The following is a 14,882-nucleotide window of genomic DNA, read 5'->3' as shown; positions in this document are numbered from 1 at the left end:
GAAGGGAGAGGTTTAAAGTTCCTTGTCTGAAGACATTAAAGCAAACCTTGTCCATGAGGTGTTTTGTTGCAGTGCTAGACCTCAGAGGAGCTCAGTATTGTGGATGATCACAGTGATTATCTGCCGTTTGTGATTATCTGTCCCTCTCATGGGACACAGGAGGGACATGACTACCAGCCATGCTTTCAGCACACTAGAAGCATCTTCAGCTCTGATCAGGAGTCATACTAATCCAGTGTTACCATTTGGATCTTAGCCAGGTATCTGCAGAGCAGTGGAAATGTTTTTTCCCTTGCTAAGTAATGGCTGTACATGCAGAAGGGGTCAGGTGAGGAAAACATCCTGTTAAAGATTGGTTGAACCTGAAGGTGGGGCATGTTAGTTTATTGCTGCCTTGTATGCAGGGGGCCAGCCCAGACATCCCTGAGCTCTAGTCCGGCTACTTGGAGTCTGTTGGCAGCTGCTTAGAAACTGTAACACTGAGCCAGGCTTTTCTGTCTTCCTGGTGCAGAGCCTGCTCATATATTAGGTGGGAAACAAGCAACCTGCGCAGTCATCATCGTCACTGTGGTGTTGCAAGGTGTTAGGAGATGATGGCCTGAGCAAGTGGGAATGAATGTTTTGTCACCATGAGTGTGTTCTTGCCAAGACCCAGCTGTGAGCATTTGAGGTTAGAACTTGCTTTGAAAAAAATCCATCAAACAAAGCAAGTCCTTGCAATAGGCAGTATCCAAGGTCTCATAGTTGCCTGCAGGCTGCACAGAACCTGGTAGCTGTCTTAATTTATGGAGAGGATAAGCAAATTGGAGGACATCAGCATCCCACTGTCTGACTTCAGCAGTGCATTGCATATGCCTGCATGTTTTCAATGAGGACAGGAGACAGGAATTCTAAAAGCTGCTTCATTAACTGCTAGGAAAGCCACATTTTGCCAGAGTTGCTACAGTAATTCTGTCATGGTTGTATAATGTCAGGAGTGACAGTCTGTTGTTTGTCTGAACTTAATTTAGCACTTCATTAGCCCAGGGGCTGTTAAAAGCTCAAGGAAGAGTGTGAGAAATGTGTTTATCTTGACTAATAATTGTAAGACATTCTTGGAGTTTGAGAGTAATTTATTGCAGACTGATACTACCTGGAGAGTTAAACATCAACCTTGACCACTTTAAGACAAGTTATTAATTTACCATTTGTAGATGCTATGGGACAGAGAGAGAGAAATGCTTACCATTTCTCTCTCTCTGTCCCATAGCATCCACAACCATTTCCTACTGATTGTGTTCACTGTTGAGTTTCTTTGTCCTCTCAAAGGCTTGATCTCAGAGAACTCTTTTATCGTGATTGGATAGTGGGAAACCCAGAATGACTTCACGTGGAGGTTGCCGTTAGCAATAGTATCCTGGTTTGTGCTTTCTTTGGGCTTTCAAACAGTTCATTTGCCTCCTGGAAGCTGATTGCGCTCCATTAGTACACATTCAGCATAGCTTGGGAGGTCCTGTTGCAAGAGCTTGATCGGTTCTTTCTCCACCATCTCCTCTTTGTCTTTTTTACTTGTGATTTTATATTCTTGGATCCACTTGTGGTGGATCATGATATCCAAAAGAGCTCCAATATTAGACAGTGGCTTTCATTTGCTCTCATGTGGCTTTGTTGTATCTGAGGCTGAAGTTCATTACCTCTGCACTGTGGAGCTACTTCTTGTGCTCATGCTGTGAGCTGCATTGCACAGTATGGAAATAATTTAGATTACTCAGGTCAAGACTCCTCAAAGGGAGGAGAGTCAGAATGCAGCTCTGCATGAATTCCCTTACTGAAATGTTTTTCCAAAGAAAGGCTATGGAACATAACCACTAAATGGGTACAGGAAGCACCTTCCTGTAACCAAATGCTATAGCCCCCACCGTACTCTGCTGGAAGACATAATTCACATTCTTTCCTTCTCTGTTCCTTCCCCCTTCTCTTCATCTGTTGATTTCTTCCCAGAAGATCTCAGTGTACAAAGTACAACTTCACTTTGAAGAGGTGATTGCGGTCCTTTCAAGTGTAAAACAGAATTGTTTAAGTGTCAGAGTTGGAAATCTGATTAATTGTGGTGTAGCTTTCTGCATTGCATCCAAAAGGGGCAGATGCTACTGGGTTAAACCTATCAGCATGGATTTTTTATGAGCTGAAGGAGTCCTGTGTAACTGCCTCAATGCAGGAACAGGCAGGCCTCTTCTAGAAACATTTAGGTCAGCTCTGAGGTGTACATTGCCACTGTGAACAAGTTACAAGAGAAAACAGATATTTCTGCAAAGAATGTGTCTGGATGTGGTCAGTCAATTGCTGGATTTAATTTCAGAGCAAGTAGTTGGTAGTTGTTCTGCCAAGGTCTTACTGGGTTGGGTTTTTTGTTGGTTTTCCTTACAGGTCCAACCTAGGTTGATTAATCCACTGAAGAATTTGAGACGTCTTGGTCTCAAGCTTGTGGCAGAGTTTTTTTCTGATTATGAGACCTACAGCTTTAGTGTGGAAGAGATTGATGCAGTTTTCCATGCTGTGGTATGGCCTCAGGTAAGTATTTCTTGTTTTTCCAAATAACTTGTTTGAAACATGTATTATGCAGAAAACTCCAGCTATACTGGAGTCCTTCATGTCAGCTCTGTCCATTGCTAGATTGGATGTGGTCTTGAACAAATGGTGGCATCCTAGTGTGTCTGTGCAAGGCCAGTTTCTTGGCTTGTCTTGGATTAGTCCTGGAATAATCAAGTCACAGATTAAAGTACAAATTAATTCGTCTGAATAAAATGGATGCCATTTCTTTGTTCTTTAACCACAGAAGCAGACTTCTTCCCTAGATGCTTCAAGGAAGCTAAATAATACGAGTAATTTCTAGGTGTACTTTGCTACTTTTCTGTGTGACAGTTGTTGGGTAGGGGGCTGCAGAAGCAAATGCTGCTGCAGGAAAGGAAGGACCCAGGAGGGTCTGTCAGCGGGCTAGAGTGGTCTTGAGCCTGCCTGCCAAGAGTTCCATGTGAATACAGTAACAAAGCACAGGCATGTGGCTTTTATCAGAGAAATTCAGATCACCTCTGAGATTGGAAAATACGCTGCTGTGAGATGGAGAGAGAACACAGGATTTAGAATTAGATTATGCTGTCTTTGTCAGTGCAGTGGCTCTGGGGTTGTCAGGGAGTGCCTGTACCAGCTGCTGGGTTGTCTCTGCTCTAAAAGCACTTGTGTCCATGAAAAGGTTAACTTGAGTAAGAGGGGCTGACTCCAAGAGAGCTCTTCCACAGAGGCTTTTAAGATATCCAAATGTCCAACTTCCCTGCAGCAGAAAAGCCTGTTAAAGAGCACTGGTCTAGTCTGTGAAACAGCAGAGCTGCTTCTCTAGACATTGTTTTTGTTTACTCCTACACTGTTTCTCTGCTGTACCAGTAACAATATGTGATGTGTAGTATGGTTATGTGGACAAACAGTAGATAAAAAGTACCAGGCAGTGCATATAGCTCTGTATTGCACCGGGCTGGGCAACAGGGAAGTGCATGTTCCTGGTTTGTCCATGGAGTCTTCTTACAGCCAGGGTGCTACGTGGGAAAAGCAGTGAACATTTATTGCAGTTCCAGAGCAGTTCCGGCCATTGCAGTTCCAGGCAGTCAGCAAAGCACTTAAAGCTTTCATGGAGCACAGTGTTTGCAAATTCTGAATAACTCTGAACAAGATGTACTTTTGTTACTAAATAGTTAGAATGCCTCATGTCCTTACATATGTCAGGAAGACAGATGGTTTTGAAGCTTGGATGGTAGTATGATCCAGAAGCTCCCTCTGGAGTCTTTTCTGGTGAACTTCATGAGGATTTGGTTTGGTTAAAAGAATAATTTTGACTTGTATGCTTTCCTTTTTTTAAACTACAGAACTGAGGTGTGTAAAACTGATGGAGAGGGCAAATTGTTTTAAGCCTGTTGAACCTGCAGTTGGAGTTTGCTGTTGTTCATAGCCCAGGATTTTGCTGCAGAGACTTGTTAGCCTGCACAGCAGCAGCACAACCCCAACACAGGTGGGGTTGTTTTGGACACAGAACCCTGTTAGGAGATCCCATTCATGGGATGCAATATGATGTTCCAGCCTCTCCAGTGAGGCTGTGGAGATACAGACCAGGTGCTGCAGTCAGGGCATAGGAAGTGTGGGAGGAGTGAGTTTTGGGTGCTGTCCTTGAGATTTCCTTTCTATGTCTGGGAGGGGTTGCTAAGTCTCTGTGGCAAATGTGAGGTGTTATGGGAATCTAGTTTCAAGGGAAGGCAAAAATGGTAACTGGAATACTGTATAAATGGGAGTGAAATGATCTAAGAGTCATTTGACAAATATTGAGGAAGTTGGAAAATTACTTTATAAAAGGTTGGAATTACTTTATAAAAAAGGTAAATTATAGAATGTGAGGTCTTTGTTAGAGAGGAGGTTTTCAAGTGGCTTTACTTACTTGTCTTGCATTGGTATCTGATTTTTCTCTCCTTTAGGTCTGCAGATTGGCTTCAGAGAGTCAGTATTCTCCAACTTTTCTGCTCAAGCTCATTCACACCTGGAGTAAGAACCCCAGGTAAGTGTTCTTCTGGCAAAGAAGCCTAAGTACTTCTGAATACATAAAGCACAAGGAAAAAAGAGCACACTAACAGGGTGTGAATAATTGTGTCCAAACCCATATTTTCTTTTTCCATTAGACTTATTATTTTGATAGCAGTCAAAGCAGCTGGGAAGCTTTCCAGTTTATGCAAGAACTCACTTTTTTAATAGGCTACTTTTTCCATGTATTGATAACTAAGCACATATGCAGCTCAAACCCAACTCACAGGTGAGGAGGAGGTCTGACTTCTTAGGGATATGTTTGTCTTGACTGATGACTTCCTAGTCTTACGAGATGGGAAGTCAGTTTTACAATATATAATTTCATTCATGTTTTATTGTGTATTTCTTTCTATTTTATGAAAAAGTATGGGCAAGTTCAGCATAGAATCTGTGACTGAGAATGTTACTGAAAGTTGTAAAAGAGCTTGTTTTGATTGTGAGAAGTTCCAGCTCAACTGTCTTGAGTGATTTTTGCCTCTTCCACAGACTCACTGTTTTTCCTTTGCTAAAGTACCTGGTGTTTCTTTTGAGACACATCATTGGTAGGCATGAAGACCTTATATACAAACTTCTGTTAAAAATGCTGTTGGATCACTAGGTTAGGAGCAGACTAAGAGGAGACTCAGGCTGTGGAGAAGGGATTAGAAAAGGGACTTGATAACCTCTCAACCTCCATTCATTGTATTTTTGGTGACACTGTTCTGGTTTTTATGCACTTTTTTCTTGGTTGAAGTGGAAGACAGTCATTATTTTTTGTGTGACTTCTCGCACAAAAGAATTATAAGCTGAAAATTCTGAACCTAATTTTCAGTGAACCTTTTTATAATCTTTCTCTCAGGTATTTCCCTTTGCTGGCCAAGCAGCAGCCAGATCATCCAGAGAGTGATATACTGACAAATGTTTTTGCTGTGCTGTCAGCCAAGAATCTGTCTGAGGCCACATCCAGCCTTGTGATGGACATTGCTGATAGCCTTCTCAACAGCCCAGATTTTGAACCCACGGAGCAGGTTTCCAGTTTGAGCATGACTGACTGTGTTGTCATGGCCACTGGAGACGTGACAGAAGGTATGCCTGCCTGAGAGTTCTCAGAGACCTGTTGGGTGCTTTAGATGGAGGTGGTAGATTATGATGAGGCTGTCTAAGATTACTGGGAAGAGGACTTCCTGGCAGAGATGGAAACATCAATGTACAAACTTGTCTTGTGCTCAAGAACTGTAAAGTTCTGCTTGCTTGATGACTGATGAAGTCCACGTTTGAGTGTCAGGGTCCTGAGCACAGAGAGATTTCTTATGAAGGAATGTTGACCTGTTCTGTCTGTGAAGCTTTGACTGATACAAGTTCAAGAGCTGACTTGGCTCTGTGACTAACACCAGGTTTTATATAAAGGCCCCATTCCTGTATGCACATAATCCTGTATCACTTTTATGTTTAGTCTGTGCTCCCTGGGAAAGACCTGGCATCTTTGAGAGTTAGTAGACAGAACAGTAGTGTGCTGTGTTTGATGCTGTGGAGGCAGCATCAATGTGCTGCTTTCACCTGCAACACTCAAAGCTAGTGGAAGGGATCATGTGCCCTTGTTATGGCAGCTTTGATTTTACACAAGAGGTCAGTGGTGGAATAAAGAAAACCCCATCTACAAATGTTCCAGTCATTTTAGGAGATGTTGCTACTGTTGAGGAATGTCCTTGGTACTTTCTGATAAGCCTGCACTTAGGAGGGCTGTTACTGAAATCTGTGAGAGGAGTGGTTTGTGCTTGCTTTGAGCCCATCTCAGACTTGTTAGACTTGGTCTCAGTGAGTGCTGGTGCTTCTTCCCAGCCACCAGCTGCCCTGCATGTTCATAGCTTCCATTTACTAATGAAGCCTCCTTTATCCTAATTTCCCCTTGTATAGGGTTGGATCTCCCTTCTGAATCTTGCAGCAGTTTCTTGGGTGTTGCTAACTGTTGTATCTCTTACAGAGCCAGTCAGCCTAGGTTGCCGGTTGGTCCTGCCTCATGTTCCTACCATACTTCAGTACTTCAGCAAAACAATGTTAAATGTGGAGAAGGTGAAAAAGAAGAAGTACAGAGCTCAAGTGAGCAAAGAGCTGAGTATACTTTCCAAGTAAGTGATTCTTAGAGCCTGAAACAGTTAAAGAGCTGGAAGGAGGGAGGAAGAAAGAGGCTTATTGGAATAGTTTCCAAATTAAAAAACAGTGTCTCAACTTTTTAAAATTTGTTGTAAATACCTAAATCTGTCATTGACCTTGTTATTTGCTGGTTATTGAGGTGATAAGTTTTCAGAAGTTGATTCTAGCTGGTTTTGTTGCTGGTACTCAAACCTAATATCTCTTGAGGTTAGAAAAAGGTGCAGAAATGCCCGCAGTCATGTGGAACTGAATGCTTAGGCTGGGACTGTGAATTTGGTAGGTACGCTCTGTTAGCCTGGATAGGCTGACAAAGCCTTGTGAAATGACACTACTGCTGACAGACTTCTTTGCTCTGTACTGGTGATTGAAATGATATAAAAGAGTAAATTACCTTGTCCAATTCTGCAGGATCAGCAAATTCATACAAGAAAAGAGCCAGAATTCAGTACTTGTGAGCCTTCTCATCCCTTTCCTTTATCAGACTAACATGGAGCAGGTAGGTAAAAATTATTTCCTCGCCCCTACTAAGCATATGATTTTATTTTAATCAAGTATATTTGTTTGTTTAAAAGTCATATACATGCCATTTCTCATTATCAGCCTGCAATCAAATCTTCACATGTTTGTAGTCTGTTCAGAATGCAGTGCCACTGTGTGTAGATGTGCACTACTCACCCAGAGGTGCCAGTGCACAGACTGATTCTGTCCCCTTGTCATGGGGAAGGTCTGCAGAAGTTATAATGCAGTCTTTACTTTTTGTCACTATAGTCAATCCACCAAATTGCTTGCAGTGTTTGAAATAATTGCTCTTCTTCACTGTGGATTTTATGCACCCCAAAGCCACAGGGTCTGGACAGCAATGTGAATATATGTGGTTGAGTATGTGGTGTGTGTGGTGTACTGGGCAGTGCTGCATTAGTCTGCTGCTTTATGAAAGGCAAAGGTAAACCATATATAGTACTATTTTGGGGTTTTATGTCAGTGAACCATTAGGGCACCACATGTGATTGATGTGGAGGGAGCTCATACAAGAGCTTTACTGTGCAGTGGCCGGGCCCCCTCTCTGGAGATACTCAAGAACTGTCTGGATGCAATCCTGTGCCATGTGCTCTGGAATGACCCTGCTTGAGCAGGGAGGTTGGACCAAATGAACCCCTGTGGTCCTTTCCAACCTGACCCATTCTGTGAAGTGTATGGTGCTGTTAATGTTCACCTCACATATTCAAGAAAGACTGGTTTTTAAAGCTCTATTAGTTCTCCTGACCTTTGAGTCATGAAGAAAGACACATAAAAGAAGTCTTTATTGTGCTGACAGTCATCTCTTAACACTGTATTGTTTCTAATCGAAGGGTTGCAAGTACTTCAAGAGATTTGATGATTGCATTGTGTCCTTCTAATTCTTTGTTCTCGTTCAGTATCTCTGATCTGAATGAAGTACAGCAATGTGTGCTTCGTGTCTTGCAATATGTCCCAAGGAAATGAAATAATCTTGTGAGGTGTCAGTACTTATTGAGAGTTATGTGTCTCTTTCAGGGTACACAAATTGACATTCTGGAGACAGTGCAGAACTTGCTGAGGCATTGCTCAAACCCTACAAGCTTTCTCAAACCACTGGCAAAGCTTTTTTCTGTCATCCAGAACAAACTGTCTCGAAATAAGTTGTGCTTGGTATTTCAGGTATTGCATTTCTACATCTTTCTATGCTTTTTTTAATTTGCTCTAAGAGATCAAGAACAAACTAATAGCAGTATTTATCTTTGTGCATAACTTTAAAAACCTTTTTACTCTACATCTTGTGTGAAATAAAAATAACAGAATTCTATGTGATAGAAATTAATGAGCTGCGCAAAGATTTGTAAAAGTTTTGGCTTACAGCCTGGTTGATGTGAACCTCGCCAAGGATCTTTAGTGTAAGAGAAGCCAAGCAAAGCACTTAAACTGCAACAAATCCTGCATGTTGATGAAATAAGAATGGATTTCAGTATCCTGAAGACAATTTTTCTTTGTATTCTTCTCTCACAGTTTATAGTAGGATGTTCTGTATTACTTTGAAGTGACTTACATAAATTCTTAGCAGTAAAACAGGGGAAATGTCCAGTGTAGATATTTGGAAACTTAGGACTTAAAACACGTATCCTCCAACCTACATGAGAAAGTCTCTTATGGAGGTTCTAACAGGAGAAAGGCTAATGCTGCTGCTTTATTTTTTGTCTCAAGTAGTAAAGTCTTGAGTTATCCAAATTCTTAACAACTATAAAAGTTAACTGGGTTTTTATGTTTTTTAGACTTTATCTGACTTGGACGCTAAGTTGAAGTATATTACTGATGTTGTTAAGGTATGCACAGTTTTTCTCTCTGCTCCATTTTTCTCCCAATATGGTATGATCCCATAATGATCATTTCATTAACGACTTGTTGCTCTGTCTTAGCTGAATGCCTTTGATCAGCGACATCTGGATGATATCGACTTCGATGTGCGTCTGTCAGCATTTCAGTCAATCACAGCCCACATCAAGGAAATGCAAACAGTGGATACTGACTTCCTCATCCCTGTTATGCACAACTGCTTCTATACCATCCAGGTTGGCTGAATGTTCCTTCTCTTGCTATATGCACCATGTGTCCCTAATGAATCTAACTTTCAACTTGCTTCCATTGGCTGTTTTTTGGCACCACGTAACATTCAGAAAATATCTTTAGGTAATCTTACAAACACATTTTTTAAGTTTTGTCTGTTTTCATCTGTGTGTGCCAAAAGACAAATACAGTGCAGCACAACTTTCTGTCAGTGAGCCCTGGAAGTGTGTGGTCATTTGTACTGGATAAAAGGCATCATTACAGGCTTGAAAGGCTGATTTTTGGTTTGTTGCAGCATGTTCTTGTTGTGTGGGCCTGCTGGTAAATCTAAAAGATTTTTTTCCTGATGGGTAGGGTGGGCATTAATTTGGGACTAGAACTTCTATAGGAAAGCTCTTAAGAGTTTCTGAATCTCTAAAGGACTTGTTATGTTGTGTCCAGTGGCACCATTCTGTCCCAGCTTTTGGTTAGAGAAAGGTGTCACAGCCAGACTCATGTGGTGCCATTTTTTGATCCACTCAGCTCAGTGATATGGCTCTCAGTGACAACGCAAGCCTTTGCTTGACCAGTTTCATCCACCGACTGGCAGAGATCAGCCACACAGAAGATGAGTACAAGGAGCTAATCCAGCACACTCTCCTGGAGTCTGTGAGAAGGGGTCTGAAGAGTAAGACTGAGGTAAGGCAGTGATATCTGATCATTCATTTCCAGCTATCTTCAATGAGATGTGTTTTGGGTGAGTTCTCAAAGTCCCCTACTGGGATAAGAACTGCAGGTACCCACTATAAACTTACCCTTGATTTGAAACCTTATAAAATTCTAAAAGATTATAGAAATTAACTGTGTTTCTCTGCTGTTGTTCAGCTTTTCTTTGTTGAAACTCGTTCTTTGGAGGGGAGGCTTTAATTTATATGCAGGCCATAATAGGTGCATTTGTTGTTACAAAGAATTAGGACGTTTGACTGAAACACTTGTAAATGACAGCACTGCTGTTCTCAGGAGTGTGTAGCAGCATCTCCAAGGGATACTTAGCATTCGCTGCTTACTATTTTTAGAGCGTCCAGCAGGACTACACATCACTGCTTTCCTGCCTCATTCAGACATTCCCAACAAATCCCGAATTCCAGGATTTGGTCCAGCTGACCAACCATCATGATCCTGACATGGACTTCTTTGAGAACATGAAACACATGCAGGTAAAAGACAGCAGGCATTTCTTAGTGCCTCTCTTTCCCTGCCAAGCAAAAGCATCTTACGTGAGGGGATGTTTCCGAAGCATCTGTGTGTTGTCTGCAGAGAAATTGAACCTGTGTCATTAGTTACTGTCACAAAAAAGAGGGATGTAGACATCATCAGGAGTGATTGAGGATCAAAGTCATGTTTCCATCTATAAAAGTATTGGGTTTATTGTAGCCCACAGTCAGCAATATCCTGAAGATTCCTCTGACTGAGGCATGGAATGGGTCTCTGTTTTTTCTGGCCTATTACCTGTTGCTCTCAGTCTGGAGGCTCTGCAGCCCCTTCCCATTCACAAACCTTTGCAATATAGCTGTTACACAAAGCCTGGTCTCCTGGTTTTTGCAGTATGAAAATACATTTCTTCTGTTTTCAGAGATGCAGCCTGAGAGAGTCTTTGCTGTACCTGTAGTTACATGCAAAGTTGTACGTTTTTAACTTGTAGTTTTCTCTGGTCTTTGCATTTCATTGCAGCAACTGCTGTTTGCAGTTGCCTCCCTTGTCTAACACCTCAAGATAGCACAGGCTTATGATTGTGAATCCACAATGCCATTGACTTGGAATATCTGTTGAGGCAAAAGGCTAGTGAAAGCCCAGAGATTTAAGGAAAAAGGCATGCCTTAGAAATTACTGTGGTATGTTTATGCCATTACCTAAAACTGGGACATTTTCAGAACTGCGGGATGTGGGTGCTCTCTCATGCAAGCTGTGACTCAAGCACCACCTCATTCACTCTCTCCCATGTGACATGTCTCAGATCCACAGAAGGGCACGAGCTCTGAGGAAACTGGCAAAGCAGCTCACTGAAGAAAAGCTTGTGCTGTCTTCTAAATCCCTCCAGAACTACATCATGCCTTATGCTACAACTGCAATTTTCACTGAAAAAATGCTTAAGGTAGGCTTTTGCAATTGAATGCATCTACTTGAATATTTTCACCTTTCTTATATACCATTTCCCTTAAAAACCTAACCATCTTAGACAGCTGATATGTTTGTGAAGTCGGTGTCTCCATTGTAGGTAAAAGTGCTGTGCTGGTATTGGTGGCAGAAAGAGGGTTTGGAAAGTGCAGATGCAGTCTGGACTCAGTCCTGTATCTGCTAAACTTGTCCTGCTTTTCAAAGGTTGATCTCTTAACTGTTTGGGTTAGGGGTTTTTGTTTTGTTTTAGTTTTTACTTGGGGTTTTATTTGTCTTTATTTTTTGTAATCAGCTTCTTATTTTCTTCCCTCTGCCTCCAAACTTCTGTCTTCCTGTTTAGTTGTGATACTCTGACAGTAGACTGTGGGAATATAGTCTGTGTCTAGTAACAGAGGTGGGAATGAATACAGTTTTCTCTGGATTTAGAGGGAAACTGCAGGAATTGGCTGAAAACATCTGAAATCAATAGCAGCTTTGTAATTAAAATTTGAAGGATGACATTTTTTAGTCACTTTCAGTGAAATTACATGTAATATCAGTGTAGATAGACTTTCCACCTGTGACTTTTAAAAGCCAGGTTTCACACTTCTGTAGTTCCCTGCGCACTACCAGGAGAACAGCAGACCTGCTTCTATCAAGTGAAGTAAATGTCTAATTTGCTTACTGTCAAAAATATTCTTCTGAAGCTGAAACAATTAGAGCTCAGGCACAGGACCCAGCCCAGACTGCAGCAGTGCAGTCTGTGCCCCTCAGCTCTTTGACCAGAGGGCAGTAAAATGTGTTGATTGAAACTTTGGTGAAGAAATAGACACATTTTATTTCACATCTGAAATGAGTTTATAGTTGACCAGCAATGTGCCATGTGTTTGTGATTGGATGCTTTGACTGCTTCTTGTTCTTAGTTCTTAGCACAAGTGAGCCTATAGGTTTATGTGAGAAAAGTTAAATGTGCAGAATAATTTGGGGGAAGTGGGTCTGGAGATCTGCTTGATGGACTATGATTTTTTTTTCCTAACTTGATGCTCAGGAGGAGATCTAAAAATGCTGAATTCAGCATCCCCACTAGACAAACCTTACTTCTGTCTCTTGTTGCTTTGGGTGCTTTAGACATGTAGCCGTTGCAAACACTAACAGCAGCTGAATTTCTCTCTTTTGAGCAGCATGAAAACATGGTAACAGCCTCAGTTGAAGTTGTTGGAGCTGTCTGCCGACACCTTTCGTGGTCAGCCTATTTGTACCACTTAAAGCACTTCATCCATGTCTTGCAAACAGGACAGATCGGTACAAAGCTGGGAGTCAGGTGGGTACCGTGAGCAGTGCTGCTCTGGGTTTCTCCAAAGACTGCGCAGGCACAGTTCAGTGTTTTTAGGAGCATCTCATGGACTTTTGCCTCTTCTCTGAGGTGAGAGATTGCTGGCTTTGAGGTGGACTTAGGCTAGTGAAGGTGGGCATGGCTTGCTGCCTGGATCTATGAAATTTTAACAGGTTGTTACTTAGTTACACCATGTCTCACTGAATGCAGGGCAGCAGTTCTGTCAGGCTGTGCCTGCTCCTGGTACACCTCCATTGCTCCAGTACCACTCTCTGTGAGGTTTCACATTGAGCTGAGTCACAGAATATGTGTAGCTGAGAAGTAACCAGTTTTTATTTTCTGGAGTTTTTTCGGATAAACCTCCTTATGGTGCTATGTCACTAAATCTGATATTTTCCAAAAAGTGCCTGTAAGATTTTTCTGTTGTATGTGCATCCTCTTCTTTTTGTGCAGAGGGCTGATCTTTCTTCGTGTTTTCCTTCTGCAGCTTGTTAGAGACAGTGCTGGAAGCCTTTCACTTTGACCATAAAACACTTGAAAAGCAGCTTGTGACCATTGACAACCAAGGTGAGCTTTTTGTGTCTGCTTGTAAAAACACTCCTCAGACTGCTCAAATGCAACTAATCAAAGTTTTGTGGATTAGTCTTCACATCAGCTACTCCTGTCTTTTTAAAATGGGCATCCTGGAAGCTAGTGTTGATTTGTCTCCTCAGGAGCAGTGCAGATTTTCCTCCTGTGTGTTGACAAAGTCAGGAGAGGTGTAGGGAATCATGTCCACATTACCACTCCATCCCAGGCTTCTGTAAGCCAAAACAGCCCAGAACCTGTGTGCTTCTCAAGGCCTGCACCCAGCCACATGGCTGCTGACACACATGAGGTTTTTATCTTTGATGTTGGCTGCTCTCATGGTTATCTGCAGCCAAGGTGTCCTCACCTTGCTTCCCTTGCCATTGCACGGGACAAGGTCATATCTTCAGCTTCTTCACTCTTGTGGTTACCTATGTTGGGACCTTTGGGTGAAGGAGGAAGATGTCTCACAGCTGTGCTTGTCAGTACCTCTTGCCTTGTGAAATCCTCAGTTTTAAGTGAATGGCAGCTCTCTGCAGTTCAAGCACATTGACCTTTGCTCAGCTGAGTACGGGATTCAGACACAGAGTAATGTAATCTTTGCTTTAAACCTCGACCAGAGGGGTGCTTATCAGAAACCAGCAAGCCAAAGCTTCTTTACCTAGTAGAAACCTGGTGCTTATTGGTGGTTTGCTGTTACTGGTGGTAGGTAGGAGCTTTATGTAAAACCAAGCTGTCACTGGAGTCTCAATTAAGTGCTCAAGTTTTGTGTTCTCCTGTATTTACCTGTACTTTTGGCAATTACTTGATAGAAACTGCTGCCATGGACCTCGAGCCAGTGGTGGAGGCTGAAGAAGCCATGGAGCTGGAGCAGAGTGAAGGGGAAGAGGAGGAAGCTGAAGAAAAGAATGGGAAGAATCCCTCTGAGAAGCCAGTAGAACCTGAGCAAGCAGCTGAGCCATCTGAAAATGCTGAACAAGTGCCCAAACCTGTTTCGTTCTTACCCCGAAATAAAGAGGAGCTTCAGTGTCTGATCAAACACATTCAAGAAACAGTTACAGTCAACATCTTGCCTAAATTGCACAGGTGTATTGTTGCAAAGGTGAGGAGTTAATGTTTGAAAGGTCTTTTGTAGGCTGCTACTTTAAGGATTGGGATACAACTTCGGAGCCAGTGAAAAAGCAACACATTAAAAAAAAAAAACATCTGAAAGCACAAAAAAGGCTTCATGCCCTTTGCTGAGTCATGGAGATACTGACAGACCCTCTGGTCAGTGTGGGGGTGGTGTCTTAGCTTCTCTGCTGAGAGCTGTCTCAAACTACACAAGTGAAATTATTCACTTTGTCCAACCTCTTGAAGAGTTCTCAGCCACTTGCTTCCACCAGCCTAGTTTCTGTATTGAAAACACAGGGATTTATCTCACCTGTCCTTTAGCTGTCTGGGTTTTTTCCTGCAGTCATCAGAGGATAGCAGCCTGCCATACTGGCCTCTTCTAGGGTTTGTTGAGAAAAAACAGAGTTTGTTTCTGTATATTAAAAGTGCA

The 14,882-nt window shown here is 42.2% G+C and overlaps 1 protein-coding gene across 1 annotated transcript in view; it reads left to right on the top strand.

Moving 5' to 3' along the window:
* UTP20 (UTP20 small subunit processome component) overlaps positions 1–14,882 on the top strand; it is a 63,200-nt gene that overhangs the window by 31,308 nt on the left and 17,010 nt on the right. Inside the window, 14 exon segments of the mRNA XM_030959448.1 lie at positions 2,407–2,550; positions 4,494–4,573; positions 5,438–5,664; positions 6,560–6,704; positions 7,138–7,225; positions 8,263–8,406; positions 9,015–9,065; positions 9,159–9,311; positions 9,829–9,984; positions 10,362–10,502; positions 11,300–11,437; positions 12,621–12,760; positions 13,260–13,339; positions 14,152–14,441. Coding sequence (XP_030815308.1) covers positions 2,407–2,550; positions 4,494–4,573; positions 5,438–5,664; positions 6,560–6,704; positions 7,138–7,225; positions 8,263–8,406; positions 9,015–9,065; positions 9,159–9,311; positions 9,829–9,984; positions 10,362–10,502; positions 11,300–11,437; positions 12,621–12,760; positions 13,260–13,339; positions 14,152–14,441 — 1,977 coding nt within the window.

The sequence above is a fragment of the Camarhynchus parvulus genome, chromosome 1A (assembly GCF_901933205.1).
Source record: "Camarhynchus parvulus chromosome 1A, STF_HiC, whole genome shotgun sequence".
In the NCBI taxonomy this organism is placed as follows: domain Eukaryota; kingdom Metazoa; phylum Chordata; class Aves; order Passeriformes; family Thraupidae; genus Camarhynchus; species Camarhynchus parvulus.
The sequence above is the reverse complement of the archived record's forward strand: the minus strand, read 5'-3'. Positions and strand labels throughout refer to the sequence as shown.